At 47.0% G+C, this 13,235-nt stretch overlaps 1 protein-coding gene across 1 annotated transcript in view; it reads left to right on the forward strand.

Annotated features, from left to right (window-relative positions):
• NUP160 (nucleoporin 160) overlaps positions 1–13,235 on the forward strand; it is a 122,204-nt gene that overhangs the window by 90,943 nt on the left and 18,026 nt on the right. The window contains exons 28-33 of the mRNA XM_053285255.1: positions 359–519; positions 1,902–1,965; positions 8,803–8,913; positions 9,772–9,895; positions 10,335–10,436; positions 11,887–12,028. Coding sequence (XP_053141230.1) covers positions 359–519; positions 1,902–1,965; positions 8,803–8,913; positions 9,772–9,895; positions 10,335–10,436; positions 11,887–12,028 — 704 coding nt within the window. The remainder of the gene's footprint in view (positions 1–358; positions 520–1,901; positions 1,966–8,802; positions 8,914–9,771; positions 9,896–10,334; positions 10,437–11,886; positions 12,029–13,235) is intronic.

Genomic DNA, 13,235 nt, shown 5'->3' on the forward strand with positions numbered 1-13,235 from the left:
ACTTTTAAACTGGTTTGTTAGTCATTCCATCTCCCCAAGGAATCCTGAGAAACTGTAGTTCTGGGGAGACAGAACTCAGCACACTCACCAGACTATATTTCCCAGCATTCAGGGTAGTTAAAACGTTAAAACTGATGTAGCCTTGCATACCCATTTATTTTCTCAGTTCTGTCAACCGTTGCATTAAGATATCTCTCATATTCCAATGTCTTTTATTTTATTCTGGTGCTAGATTATTGTTTTCCTACCCATAATGAGGTTATTTCAATTCTTACCATATCTTACTTTAATTCAGTGTTGGCATATTTCAGAGGAAAGAGATATTGTTGCTTGTAAGTATTGTAATTTCTTTCCTCAGCTGGAACAGTGATGTTTGAATATGGAATGCGCCTTGGCAGAGAAGTTTGCACCCTCCCTGGACTGCAGAAACAAGCAAACTGTTACCTTGCAGCTATTAATTGTTTGCGGTTGATTCGCCCAGAATATGCGTGGATAGTACAGCCAGCTTCGGGTGCAGTGGTATGGAACTTCTCTTCTTTCAGGGCTTGATCTCATTTTTATTATTCATCCTCTCTCTTTCATAAATGCCCCAGTTGTTGTGTACTAGTGTATTTAAGGTACCCATGACATCTGTTACTGTACAGTGTATATAGAAGTGGTTACTGTTTGTGAGTCTACTCAAGTTGACTTCCCAGAAGTGGATAGCTGAAAGCAGTTTTAGTAGTCTGTCCTAACATCAACACTGAATTGGCGACAACAGATGGTTAGGTAACTAAGATATTGGAAATATCCGTGATAATATTCCTTCAGGCTTTATGTCAGTTTGACTTTAATACCAAAACATTCAGAATTGGCCGGGGCTGGGGGAGGGTGGGAGCATACTGTTGACACTGCCTTGTATTGTGTCTGCATGGGCAGCACCATTCCTTCCCCCGCCCCCAAGAAAACAAAATGAAAAGAAGTCTGCCACTGGCAGGGCATTAACAAAGAAAGTGTTGTCTTAGAAATATAACTTTTTCTGTTTTGTTTTGTTTTTTTAAATAAGCAAAGACACTAAGATGGCTTAGTTGTAAAATACTGTCAGAATTTGGGAGTCCAGTAATTGTTGCACTGTTCACTTCCTCGTTTAGCTCAGTCTGTGCTACTTTGTTTGGGTGTCTTCACTATGATTTGCCACTATCTTAAAGGTGTGTGAAAATGCCTACAGTTAGATGAATTTTTAAAATGTTAATTCTAGTTAGACTCCCTAAATGTGGATTGTGTTGTACCACAAGGTAGGGATTTTAGTGCAAAAGGTCAAGGATAGAAAAGAATAACCATTCACTACACTTGAAGGCAGACTTTTCTTTAAGGGTGGAATTTATTATGTTGAAGGTTGAACACAGTGCCAAAAAAATCCAAATTAGTTCCAGGAAATGGCAAATTCTGCTGCCAAATAAATTAAGCAAAGAAAGCTAGAATGCACATCTGTTTGTTACGCATATTTTATTCCGCTTCCAGGATTCAGCTTGTTAGAGTAGTTAGAGCAGCTGGCACTTTAGGCAAGGACTGAGGGAACAGGCGATGAGAAGCATATGGATTTGAGGACTGGGCTGTTGCGGGTGGGGAATAGTAGTGATGCAAGGGAATGGGGAAAGAAAGTGTTGAGTGCAGCTGAAACCTCCCCCGACCACTGTCCAAATTCTCCTGTGGCCTCTGAGATTTTTGCCACCATGTGTCCAAGCTTTCCTCTGTAACCATAAAGAATAGGAGGGGAGATTATTGACATTCTGAGGATCTCGCATTCTATGCCTGGGCAATACAATCTTGGGAGGAATGCATACAACCTTGAATAGTAGTGGAAGATGTTGTAGAAATGTATTTTACATAAGAATAAATGTGCTTATTCTGCCTCATACTAGTATGAACGTCCAGGAGCATCCCCCAAGAGAAATCATGATGGAGAGTGTGCTGCTGCTGCCCCAAGTGAGTGGCTTAATATTGTACATCCTCAGAGATGCATATCCTTGTAAAATTCTGCTTGTAGCTTCAGCTTGTAGGAATGTATTGCTAAATTGCAGGCTCTCCAGTTTATATATTTGTGTGGCTTCAATTTATATTTGTGGTGGATTTGCTTTGCATTTTGTTCCTTCCTCTGCTCCCATATTTCATCCATTTCCCCCATTATGCTTATTTATGCTACATAATTAGGATGACCTCTTGAGGTGTGATGATATGGTTTACAAATCAGTATTTTTTTTTAAGTGGGTCACAGTAGTTAGGCGGTTGAAATGATCTTCAAAGTATACACACTACTCAGTGTGAACCAAGAGGAAAATAAGCTCTCTGTGTGTGTGTGTGCACATGCGTATGTGTGTTTCTCTCTCTATGCAGTGGATTTGTGTAAATTTAGTTGAAGTCAGTTTGTGAAATTCAGTTTGGTGCCTTCTCAAGGTTTTTAGTCCAGTCTCCGAGAGAGCTCAGTACTTGAAGAAAACCATAGAAAAAAAACATTCTCCCTCAGATGAGGATTGTATCCAAGGATCATGGGTTATCACGACCTACTGCTCCGAGACAGGGCCAATCAAAAACGATCTTGCTAGCAGGAGGAAGGGACAACCCCCTCACCCTCTCAGTCGTTTGCCCTGTCTCGCTCCGAGCAGGTGTTCCTCTCCGCTTCGCTCCACTGTCTCCTGTCTCCTGGCTGTTTGTTCTTCCTTGTTGCTCAGGGCTATTTAGCAGTTAGGGAGAGGAGTGTCCTAGCGCCACAGCTCGCGATCTTTCTTGCATTCGCATTGGCTGTTTTTGTTTAAGGGCCATGGAAGCCCAAGCTCCGCGCTGTGAGAGGGAGGCTTCTCCCTCCCTCTCCGAGGACTCGGTGGCGCCGGCTATGTGCCACGCTGAGTGGGCTGCAGCCACCTCACCAGCGCCCAGATCTCAGCCCCCCAAGGCAAAGAAAAACAAGAAGCTATCTAAGGAGCTCAAGGCGGCGGCGCGGGCGGCCAAACGCAGTGCGCCGCGAGCAGCTGAGGGGGAGGCAAGCGGGGAGCTCCATCCCGCATCGCCGCTGCAGGAGGGGGACGCTACTGGGCCCGCGCCCGCTGGGCACAATCAGGTAGGGGCGCGAGAGAACCCGCCTTCGGGAGAGCCGCCCGCCAAGCGCGCTTGTCTCTCTCCTCCCTCCCGGGTACCGGGGCTGGCCGGGGCAGTTGAGGATGAGATTCCCCCCAGTTTTGCCGTGCTCCTCAGGCGGGTGGTGGCTGAAGAGTTCGGGAAGCTCGTCCCCGACTTGGCCCACCAGATTCCCGTCGCCGCTGTTGCTCCGGCCGCCATTTTAGTTCCGCCTGAGGTGGGAAGACCTGTAGGCCCGCCACCGCAGCCGTCCACTGCTGGGCTATCGCGAGCGCCTTTGGGGCCCCCCACTCTGACTCCCTGCGCTCCGTTTCCCACCGCTGCCCAGGGTCCCCCTCCATCGGCGCAGAATTTGTATCCGGCCGACGATGGGGAGCGTTCTGAGGAGTCTGACTGGCAAGGAGGAGGGGGAGCTCTCCGGTGATGAAGCTGGCAGTTTGCCGCCATCGCAGGCCCCCTATAGGCTTTTTAGCCAAGCAGACTTTCCCATTCTGCTCCACAAGGCGCGAAAGTCGCTTCGTTTGGAGGGGCTTGTGCCTGCTCCTCAGGAAAATCCTGAAGGCGATCCCACTGTTTTGCTGTCCCTGAAGGCCCCAGAAGTGGCAGTCCCGTGTCCCCAACTTTTCCTGGACATTATACAGAATGAATGGGACCGGCCCTTGGAAAGCAAGGGGCCTCCTCCCGGGGTCCGCCGCCTTTATACTATCTCCAGGGAGGTTATGGACAAGCTCCAGGTCCCCCCTGTGGATAAGGAGGTTGCTTCCCTGGTTACCGGGGCAGTCCTGCCAAGGGACGGGGACGAGGTTCTGCACAATGTAGAAGACAAAAAGTGTGACGCTTCCCTGCGCCGTTCGCACGAGGCCTCTGCACTCGCCGTGCGGGCCTCTGTGGCCACCTCAATATTTGCCCGGGCTTCGGTACTGTGGGTTAAGGAGCTTCTTCCCCTGGTTCCTCCTGAATTGGTGTCCCTTAGGCAGGGTCTTAATAAATTGAGTAAAGCTTCGGCTTTTATGGCGGACAGTTCCCTCGATACCGTCCAACTTTCAGTGCGGGCCATGGCCTCTGACATCACGGTTAGACGCCATTTGTGGCTAAAAAACTGGAAGGTAGATCAGAAATCTAGGAGCAATCTCGCCAATTCAGCCTTTAAGGGGGGTAAACTATTTGGAGAAGCACTGGAGCCCGTCCTGGTGGAGACTAAGGACCGGAAGAAGGCTATGCCTTCTTCAGCACAGCGACAGGACCACAGGTCTTTCTCATCTGCCTCTTCTTCTTCCTCCTATTCCTCAGGTAGTTTTGGGAATAGGGGGTTTCGTTCCAATTTTCGTTCCCGTCAGGGTAAACAGGACAAGGCCACGTGGGCCAGGCCTCAAGTCTTTACCCGTGACCGCCCTCAATCCAAGTTCCAACAGTCTGGCCAGTACCCAAAGTCTGGCTTCAAGCGTCCCGCTCCACAATGACTTAGTTTCGGAGCGGCAGGTGGGCGGGGACCTGTGCGGACGCTTGGATCCACCACACGGTCTCTCAGGGTTATACCCTGGAGTTCATCTCGCGTCCGCCAGATCGTTTTCTATCCTCCCCTCGTTCACACAACCTGCTCAAGCACTACTTGATGCTCAAGGCCATTCACCACCTCCTCAGCATAAAAGCAATCGAGCAGGTGCCTCCAGGGGACAAGGGGCATGGAGTTTATTCTATTCTTTTTTTAGTGCCAAAAAAGAACTCTGAATGGAGGGCCATACTGGACTTGAAGTTTGTCAACTGCTTCCTCAAACGATGGCGGTTTCGAATGGAGACTCTCCGATCCATCCTAGTGGCTCTTCAGAAAGGGGACCTCCTAGCCTCAATAGATCTCAAGGAGGCTTATCTCCATGTCCCCATTCACCCCCTGGACAGAAGGTACCTCCGTTTTACCTACGCGGGAGCCCATTACCAATATCGGGCCCTCCCCTTCGGTCTCTCAACTGCGCCGAGAGTGTTCACCAAGATCATGGTGGCACTCGTGGCGCACTTGAGGACCAAGGGGGTCCATCTGTACCCGTATTTGGACGACCTTTTGATAAGGTCGCCGTCTTGGACAAAGGCCCAGTCGGACATCAGGGAGATGCTAGCAGTGTTAGCAGCTCACGGTTTCCTTGTAAACTTCGAGAAGAGCTCCCTCGTTCCCGGGTCCAGGCTTCAGCATTTGGGGACGGACATCAATACCCTTCAGGGGACGGTCCACTTGACCACAGAGAGGAGGCGGAGGCTGCAGGCCGCCTGCTGCAGTGAGCTGAGTTGTCCTCGGTCGAGCATCCTTTGCCTGTCACAGTTGCAAGGTCTGATGGTATCAACGATTGGAATAGTGCCCTGGGCACGTTTTCATTCTCGACCCCTGCAATGGTGCCTCCTACCTCTACAGGACCTGGTCGCCACCAGGTCTGGTCTCAGGGTACCCCTGACGCCCCGGGCACGTCTGTCTCTCAGGTGGTGGATGTCCCGAGCTCTGTACAAAGGGGTAAGTTTTCTACCAGCCGACAGGGTCGTGGTAACCACCGACACCAGTCTCCTGGGATGGGGAGGTCATTGCAGCCGCCAGGTGACTCAAGGTCAGTGGTCAGAGGAGGAGCGTCGCCGATCTATCAACTGCCTGGAACTTCGCGCTGTTCGGTTGGCTCTGTTCAAGTTCCTTCCCGAGATACACGGACGGCATGTTCTAGTTCTCACCGACAACTCCACAGCCAAGGCACACCTCAATCGTCAAGGAGGGACGAGTTCTTGGGCCCTCATGTGCGAGGCCGAAATCTTGTTCAGTTGGGCGGAACAGAACCTCTGCTCCCTGGAGGCCGATCATGTCAGCGGAGAAGAAAACACCTTGGCGGACTGGTTGAGCCGGTCTCAGCTGGACCAGGGGGAGTGGGTTCTGGATGACCAAGTCTTCCGGCAGATTGTTCAACGGTTCGGGGCTCCCCTGGTCGATCTCTTCGCGCTCCCAGCCAATGCCAAGGTGCCCAGGTTCTTCTCAAGGTATCCGTCTCCGGGGGCGGAAGGGGTGGATGCCCTGCTGTCCCCCTGGCCACAAGGTCTACTTTATGCGTTCCCGCCTTTTGCTGTTCTCTCTTGCACGGTGCGGAGGATCCGTCACCTACAAGCAGAGGTCATCCTGGTGGCTCCGCGCTGGCCGCGGTTTTCGGAGCTGGTTGCCCTTTCCATGGAGCCTCCTCTGCCTCTTGGGTATCGGTCACATCTCCTTCATCAGGGTCCTGTTCTGCACCCAGATCCAGAGTGGATCAACCTTCACACCTGGAGATTGAGCGGGAATCTCTAGAGGTTTGTGGCTATCCCTCCGCAGTTCAAGATACCATCCTGGCTTCTAGGCGTTCTTCTACGGTCCGTATCTATCAGTCCACCTGGCAGGCATACTCGAGGTGGTGTCATAGTTGTGGGGCAGATCCAATCACTTTTTCTGTGGCGCAGGTGTTGGGATTCTTGCAGATGGGTCTCGATAAGGGCCTTCGCCCCAATACCTTACGTCGTCAGACGTTTGCGCTGGCGTCTGTCCTTCAAGTCCCAGGTCACCCTTCCCTGGCCGGGCACCCTCACATACAACATTTCCTGAAAGGGGCCTCCGTGCTGAAGCCTCCTCCTATTCACTGTTTTCCTACCTGGGACCTTAATTTGGTACTCAGGGCTCTTACAAGAGCTCCTTTTGAGCTGTTATGTTCTGTCTCCTTGCGCATCCTTACTCTTCAGGTCCTGTTTTTGATTGCTATCATGTCGGCTCGCCACGTTTCCGATCTGGGCGCCCTGTCAGTTAGGAAAGAGTTGTGTTTGATTTTTCCGGACCATGTGGTCCTGCATACAGATCCAACTTACCTTCCGAAGGTGAATTCGGTATTTCACAGGGTGCAGGAACTGATGCTTCCCACCTTTTGTCCCAGTCCTTCCTCTCCTAAGGAGAAGGACTGGCACAAGCTGGATGTTCGTCGCGCAATCCGCATTTACTTGAGGCGAACCAAACCCTTCAGGGTTTCTTAGTCGTTCTTCGTTTCCTTTTGTGCAGCTTCTTTGGGTAGGAAGGTTCCAACTCTTCCCTGTCGCGCTGGATATGTCAGGCCATTCAGCTTGCGTACCTTTCGGCGAGGGAGACCGTGCCTGAAGCCGTGACTGCCCATTCCACCCGAAGCGCGGCTATCTCCGCGGCTCTGTCTACCTTGGCTCCCCTGGCTGACATTTGTAGGGCCGCTACTTGGGCGTCCCTTTCGACTTTTGTAAAGCATTACAAAATACACGATTGGGCCTCTGTGGATGCATCCTTTGGGCGTCGCGTGTTGCAGCGGGTGGTCCCTTCTTAGGATTGGACCGTCTGTTTGCCCTCCCTCAGTGGTAACGGCTTGGGTATGTCCCATGATCCTCGGATACAATCCTCGTCTGAGGGAGAATGAATCATTGGCACTCACCTGAATGGTCATTCTCCTCAGACGTATGGATTGTATCCGACCCACCCGGTGTTTGTCCGATCCTGTTACCCGCTTTTTATCCTCCTTCCTCTGTCCCCTGTATTTCTGTGGGGTGGCGTTTTCTCCGTCAGTTTGTGCATACCTACAAGGGGTGATTCAGAGTTAGGCTTAGTACTTGGTTTTTCACCAGTTTCCTGTTCTGTGTTTGTTGGAGGCGCCTATTTCTACGTGTTGGACCTTTTCTGTCCCTGTGGCTGCCTGGCCTCTCCTTTTTTATTGTTCTACAGTGTTTTTTCCTAGTACTGTCTGGCGCATCGAAGCGCTGTTGTATCGACTGAGAGGGTGAGGGGGTTGTCCCTTCCTCCTGCTAGCAAGATCGTTTTTGATTGGCCCTGTCTCGGAGCAGTAGGTCATGATAACCCATGATCCTCGGATACAATCCATACGTCTGAGAAGAATGACCATTCAGGTGAGTGCCAACGATTCATTCTCCATGAGGCATTGTCAGGAAAAGAGCCGTGGAAACTGAAGCACTACTGCAAAATGCCATGGGGCTATAGGTTTGCTTAGTTAAATAGGCTCCTGTATTTTTAACCATGGAGTAAAATTCTTTCAGTGCAGTTTCTCCCATCTCTGCAGCTGTGTGAGGACAAAGGCCGTGGTTTCTCCTTAGCTTATGACATTAAAGGCTTTTTCTAAATTACTTAAGCAGACCCAGAAGAATGAGACCAATTTATAATCACATGGAAGAAAATTCAAATGTACTTATTTAGCCCAATTTCTCATTACTGATTAATTTCATGTGACTTAAACTATATTAGCCTGGCTGGCCGAGCCACTGCTAATTTTTAAAATATCAGACTTTCTCAATCACTTCTCATATTAAGAACCTTTCTGTGAAATTTTGTGGTTAGCTAAAACAGATTAATGCGAGGAGCTAGAAAAAACATACTGTTATATTTTGTATTAGAACATTATTAATGTACATTTATTTAGCACCATTTATGCACACAGTGCTCTATAGATGATGATAAAACAGGTCCTTGTCACTGTGGGCTTGCAATCTAAAACTGACGCAAATGAGACAAAATAATGGGGAAGGAAGTGGAAGTAAAGATAAACAATATGGTGTGAGGACTATGATAGTTATTCCTTAAATGAAGAGACTTGATAGTTGTTGCTTGTTTATGCTCTATCTTAAGAGAAAACTCTTGAATTTCCCACTGTATGTATAAATGATATTTTGTTACAGTGGGAAGGCAGATTGAGATCTTGGAACTACAGGATTTGGAAAGACAATGTGTGTTAGCTCGCATGCGACTAACTTTGGCACAGCATGATCCATCAACAGCTGCTATCATAGGTAAAATTTGAATTTTATTTATAGCACATCATTCATTGCCTTTGTATGGGGTGAGCAACTTAAAGTCTGCATGTGGGGGCAGCAGTAGTCTCCTAGGAATGGGCTCCTTTGCCCTGCTTTTCTTAGCCAATGGATTTAATTCAAAGAAAAAGATTCATGACTAAGCACCATTGAGATCAAATACAAGTTAGACAAGTTAGTCAGGACTACCTTAAAGCCCATTAATTTCAGTGGGCCTTAGTTATGACTGATCTCCTTTGGATACAACCCTCTGTGTGCTGCTAATTATGTCATGTGGAATGTGAATTTTAGTTTGTGGCAGGCACTCAGCATGCACAACACACTGTTATTAAATCAGTAAAGCAGTGGCTTTAGCTAAACAGAGTTCTGGATTCCCATATTTACAGTGGGGTTTGTACTTTGCATCTATAACAGGCCTGCACAACAGAAGGCCTGTGGGCCGGATCCAGCCTTCAGGGCCTATTCTGCTGACCACAGTTAAGAATATCCTGCAGCAACAGCAGAAGCTATGAAGAGTAGGGGTGTGCATGGACCATTTGGCATGGTTCGGTCAGAATTTGGACTCAGCTGTGGGAACGTGAACCGGTTTGGTCGAACCAGTCGGCTAGGACAGTTGGTTCAATGAACCTACTTGAACCGGTTCGCAACTGAACTGCTTGAACTGGTCTGGTTCTCAATCAAACTGGTTCTGCACATTCCTAATGAAGAGCTCTTGGCCTGCCCTGCTGGTGAGCAGCAACATGCAGTTGGCCGCTTGAGACCAGATGTTCCTTAACCCTGGTCTGGAGCCCACTAAGGTTTTGAGGTGGCACTGATCTGGTTTCATTATCTACCCAGGAAACTCATCCCCAAAGGAGTTGGTTGCGCTGTTGGTTCAGGCTGGCCTCTTTGACACTGCCATTTCTCTCTGCCAGACCTACAACCTTTCCTTAAGACCTGTTTTTGAGGGACTTACTTTCAAGTAAGTAATAATTTATTGGGCTTATTGTACATAGTATGAGTGCTGACAAATCAAGCAACATCTATTGATCGCGTGTCAAAAAAAATAATCTTTAAATTAGATTTGAAAGTGTGGATGCTTTTTTAATTGAATTTTAAAAATGATCTTAAAACCATTTTTAAGCTGTGAATGTAGTCACTTTCAGAATATTTATGAATAATCTGAGTTTGGGTTGGTAAGGAAGAGAAATGAATAAAGTGTTGGGACCAGTAAGACTTGAATGTAAATCCTTGCTCAGTGGCCTTGGACAAGTTGTAGTTCAGCTTATCCAAACTGACAGAATTGTTGTGAGGATAAAATGGGATAACCCCATGTATGCTGTTTTGGAGGAAGAGATGGACACAACAGTGATCTGTTACTTCTGTACATATCTGTACCATACCTGGTATATGTATTCCAGATGTATTAAACTCCAGTTTGGAGGGCAAGCAGCTTTGGCCGAAGCATGGGACTGGCTAGGTGCAAATCAATTGCCATCTGTCATCACAACCAAGGAGACCAGGTAACATGATGTGTTTTGTAGGAAAATAAGTGGGCAGTTTGTGATCTGATCAGTCTGCACAGAAATCAAGATTGCTTGCTAATTAAAATATCAAAAGTTTGCTTTTAAGGATTGTGCCATTGCATCATAACACGTTTGCTCTGTTTTACTACTTCTGACTCTATACCACCCTCACTATTAGTAAGGTGTTTCTTGTGTGTGTTGATCTGTCTATATCAGATAGTGTTTTAGTCCAAACATTATGAGTTCAAATCCCCATCCAGCCATGAATCTAGCTGGGTGACTCTGGGCCAGTCACTTCTCTCTCAGCCTAACCTACTTCACAGGGTTGTTGTGAGGAGAAACTTAAGTATGTAGTACAGCACTCTGGACTCCTTGGATGAAGAGTGGGATATAAAAAATGATTAAAAACAAAAACAAACAAAAAACCTGTGGATGTTCCTCTGTTTAAAATAACTGGAAAGGACCCGGCACCGGAAAAGACCTCAGAAACTTTGTCTAAATTATGATGAGAAAAACTCAATACTTCAAGAAAGCCAAAGTTGATACTTAAAAAGTTGGATGATATCACAGCAAGAAAGCCTTAAGTTGGACAAAACCAACTGAAGCAAAAACATGGAGAAAAAGAAGAGGGGAAGAATGAGTAAAAAATAGAGGCAAGAGTTGCAGAAGTAATGAAGTCAAAATAGTTTAACAGGGAATAGAAAGGCCCCAAGAACTTGATTCAAAGAAACATTGCCCATGGATCTCAATAGGTGAGACAGAGTAAGAAAGCAGGAAAAATTAAAGACAGCCAAAAAGTAAAAACAGATTTACTAAAAGATAAAGCAGCCATACATGATGACAAAAAGCACATAAACCATTAGCATAATCCAAAACGTTTGAGGCGCTCTTAATTTAGCTTTCTTACATAGAAAGGTGCTAGCCAGGGCTGTTGGTCCTCTTTTAGTTGCAGAGCACCTTGCCTTATGTAGGGCTGTAGAAAGGGTGGAGCCATTGCCTCATGGTGTCAGGAAAGAGCAGGTGATAAGGTGCTTTTAGGCTCTAATTGTGTTACTAATAGGACTTGTCTGCTCCCCTTAGACATCTAGCTGTATAAAATAATAGCTGCTTGAGCCTTAAAGATACATTTAAAGATATATTTAATATATATTTATATATTAAGTCCCTTCACAAAAGAACTGATTTGGTTCATGTAGTCCCAAGATAACTTGATTACTGAAAAACTTGCACTTCTTGCTTGAAGCATGTTCAACTCACAGTAGCAACCATCTCAACAGAGGGCAAACAAAGTTATATGTGCAACTGGATGGGAAAATGTGGAGGCTCCCCTGTGAACCATCCACAGATTAAGGAGAGAAAGATCTTCACTAGAAGCCAGAAACATGCATGCACTTTGCCTGTGTCCATAGCTGGTAACATAGTAAAGTATGTTCTAATTGTATTGTAGTGCAACAGATGAAGCATGGCGTCTCTTATCTTCCTGGTTGGACAGATACAAGTTGCAGAACAACCCATACCATCGCTGTGTAATCAACAAGTTGCTGTCTCATGGGGTGCCCTTGCCTACTTGGCTTATCAACAGTTACAAAGTAAATACTTGGGGGAGAATTGGGACTGAGGGAAGATGGGGTTACAAAGCTGCTTATTATGAATGAGACTGTACTAAGCCTCAGGCTTGCATGCTCTCCTCTCTTCCACACACCACAGAAGACTGAAATCTTCTGCTTTCACATTACATAAGAACAGCCCTGCTGTATCGGGCCCAAGGCCTATCTAGTCCAGCATCCTGTTTCACACAGTGGCCCACCAGATGCCTCTTGAGAAGCCCACAAGCAAGAGGTGAGGGCATGCCCTCTCTCCTACTGTTGCTCCCCTACAACTGGTATTTAGAGGCATCTTGCCTTAGGCTGGAGGTAGCCTGTAGCCTTCCGACTAGTAGCCATTAATAGACTTTCTCCACGTATTTGTCTAAGCCCTTTTTAAAGCCACCCAAGCTAGTGGCCATCACCACATCCCATGGCAGAAAATTCCACAGATTATTTGCTGTGTACTTCCTTTTGCTGTTCCTAAATTTCCTGACGTTCTGTTTCATGGGACAACCCCTGGTTCTAGTGTTGTGAGAGATGGAAAAACATTTCTCTCTGTCCACTCTCTCTATTCCATGCATAATTTTAGACACCTCTATCATGTCTCCATTTAGTCATCTCTTTTCCAAACTAAAAAAAACCCCAGATGCTGTAGCCTTGGCTGATAAGGAAGGTGCTCCAGGCCTCTAATCATCTTGGTTGCTCTCTTCTACACCTTTTCCAGTTCTACAATGTCCTCCTTAAGATACGGTGACTAGAATTGCATGCAGTACTACAAATGTGGCTGCACCATCGTTTTGTATAAGGGCATTATAATATTAGCATTTTTTATTTTCAACCCTCTTCCTAATGATCCCTGGCATGGAATTTTCCTTTTTCACAGCTGCCATGTACTCTCAACAAGCTGTACACCATGAGCCCAAGATATCTCTCTCCTGGTCAGTCCCTGACAGCTCAGACCCCGTCAGTTCAGTTTGTTTGCCCCAATATGCTTTACTTTACACTTGCTTACACTGAACCGCATTTGCCATTTTGTTACCCACTCATCCAGTTTGGAGAGACCTTTTTGGAGCTCCTCACAATCTGTTTTGGATTTCACTACCCTAAATACTTCAGTGTTATCTGCAAATTTGGCCACTTCGTTGGTTATCCCAAATTCTAGATCATTTATGAACAAGTTAAAGAGTACTGGTGCCAGTACAGATCTCTA

The sequence above is a fragment of the Hemicordylus capensis genome, chromosome 1, assembly GCF_027244095.1.
Source record: "Hemicordylus capensis ecotype Gifberg chromosome 1, rHemCap1.1.pri, whole genome shotgun sequence".
Taxonomy (NCBI): domain Eukaryota; kingdom Metazoa; phylum Chordata; class Lepidosauria; order Squamata; family Cordylidae; genus Hemicordylus; species Hemicordylus capensis.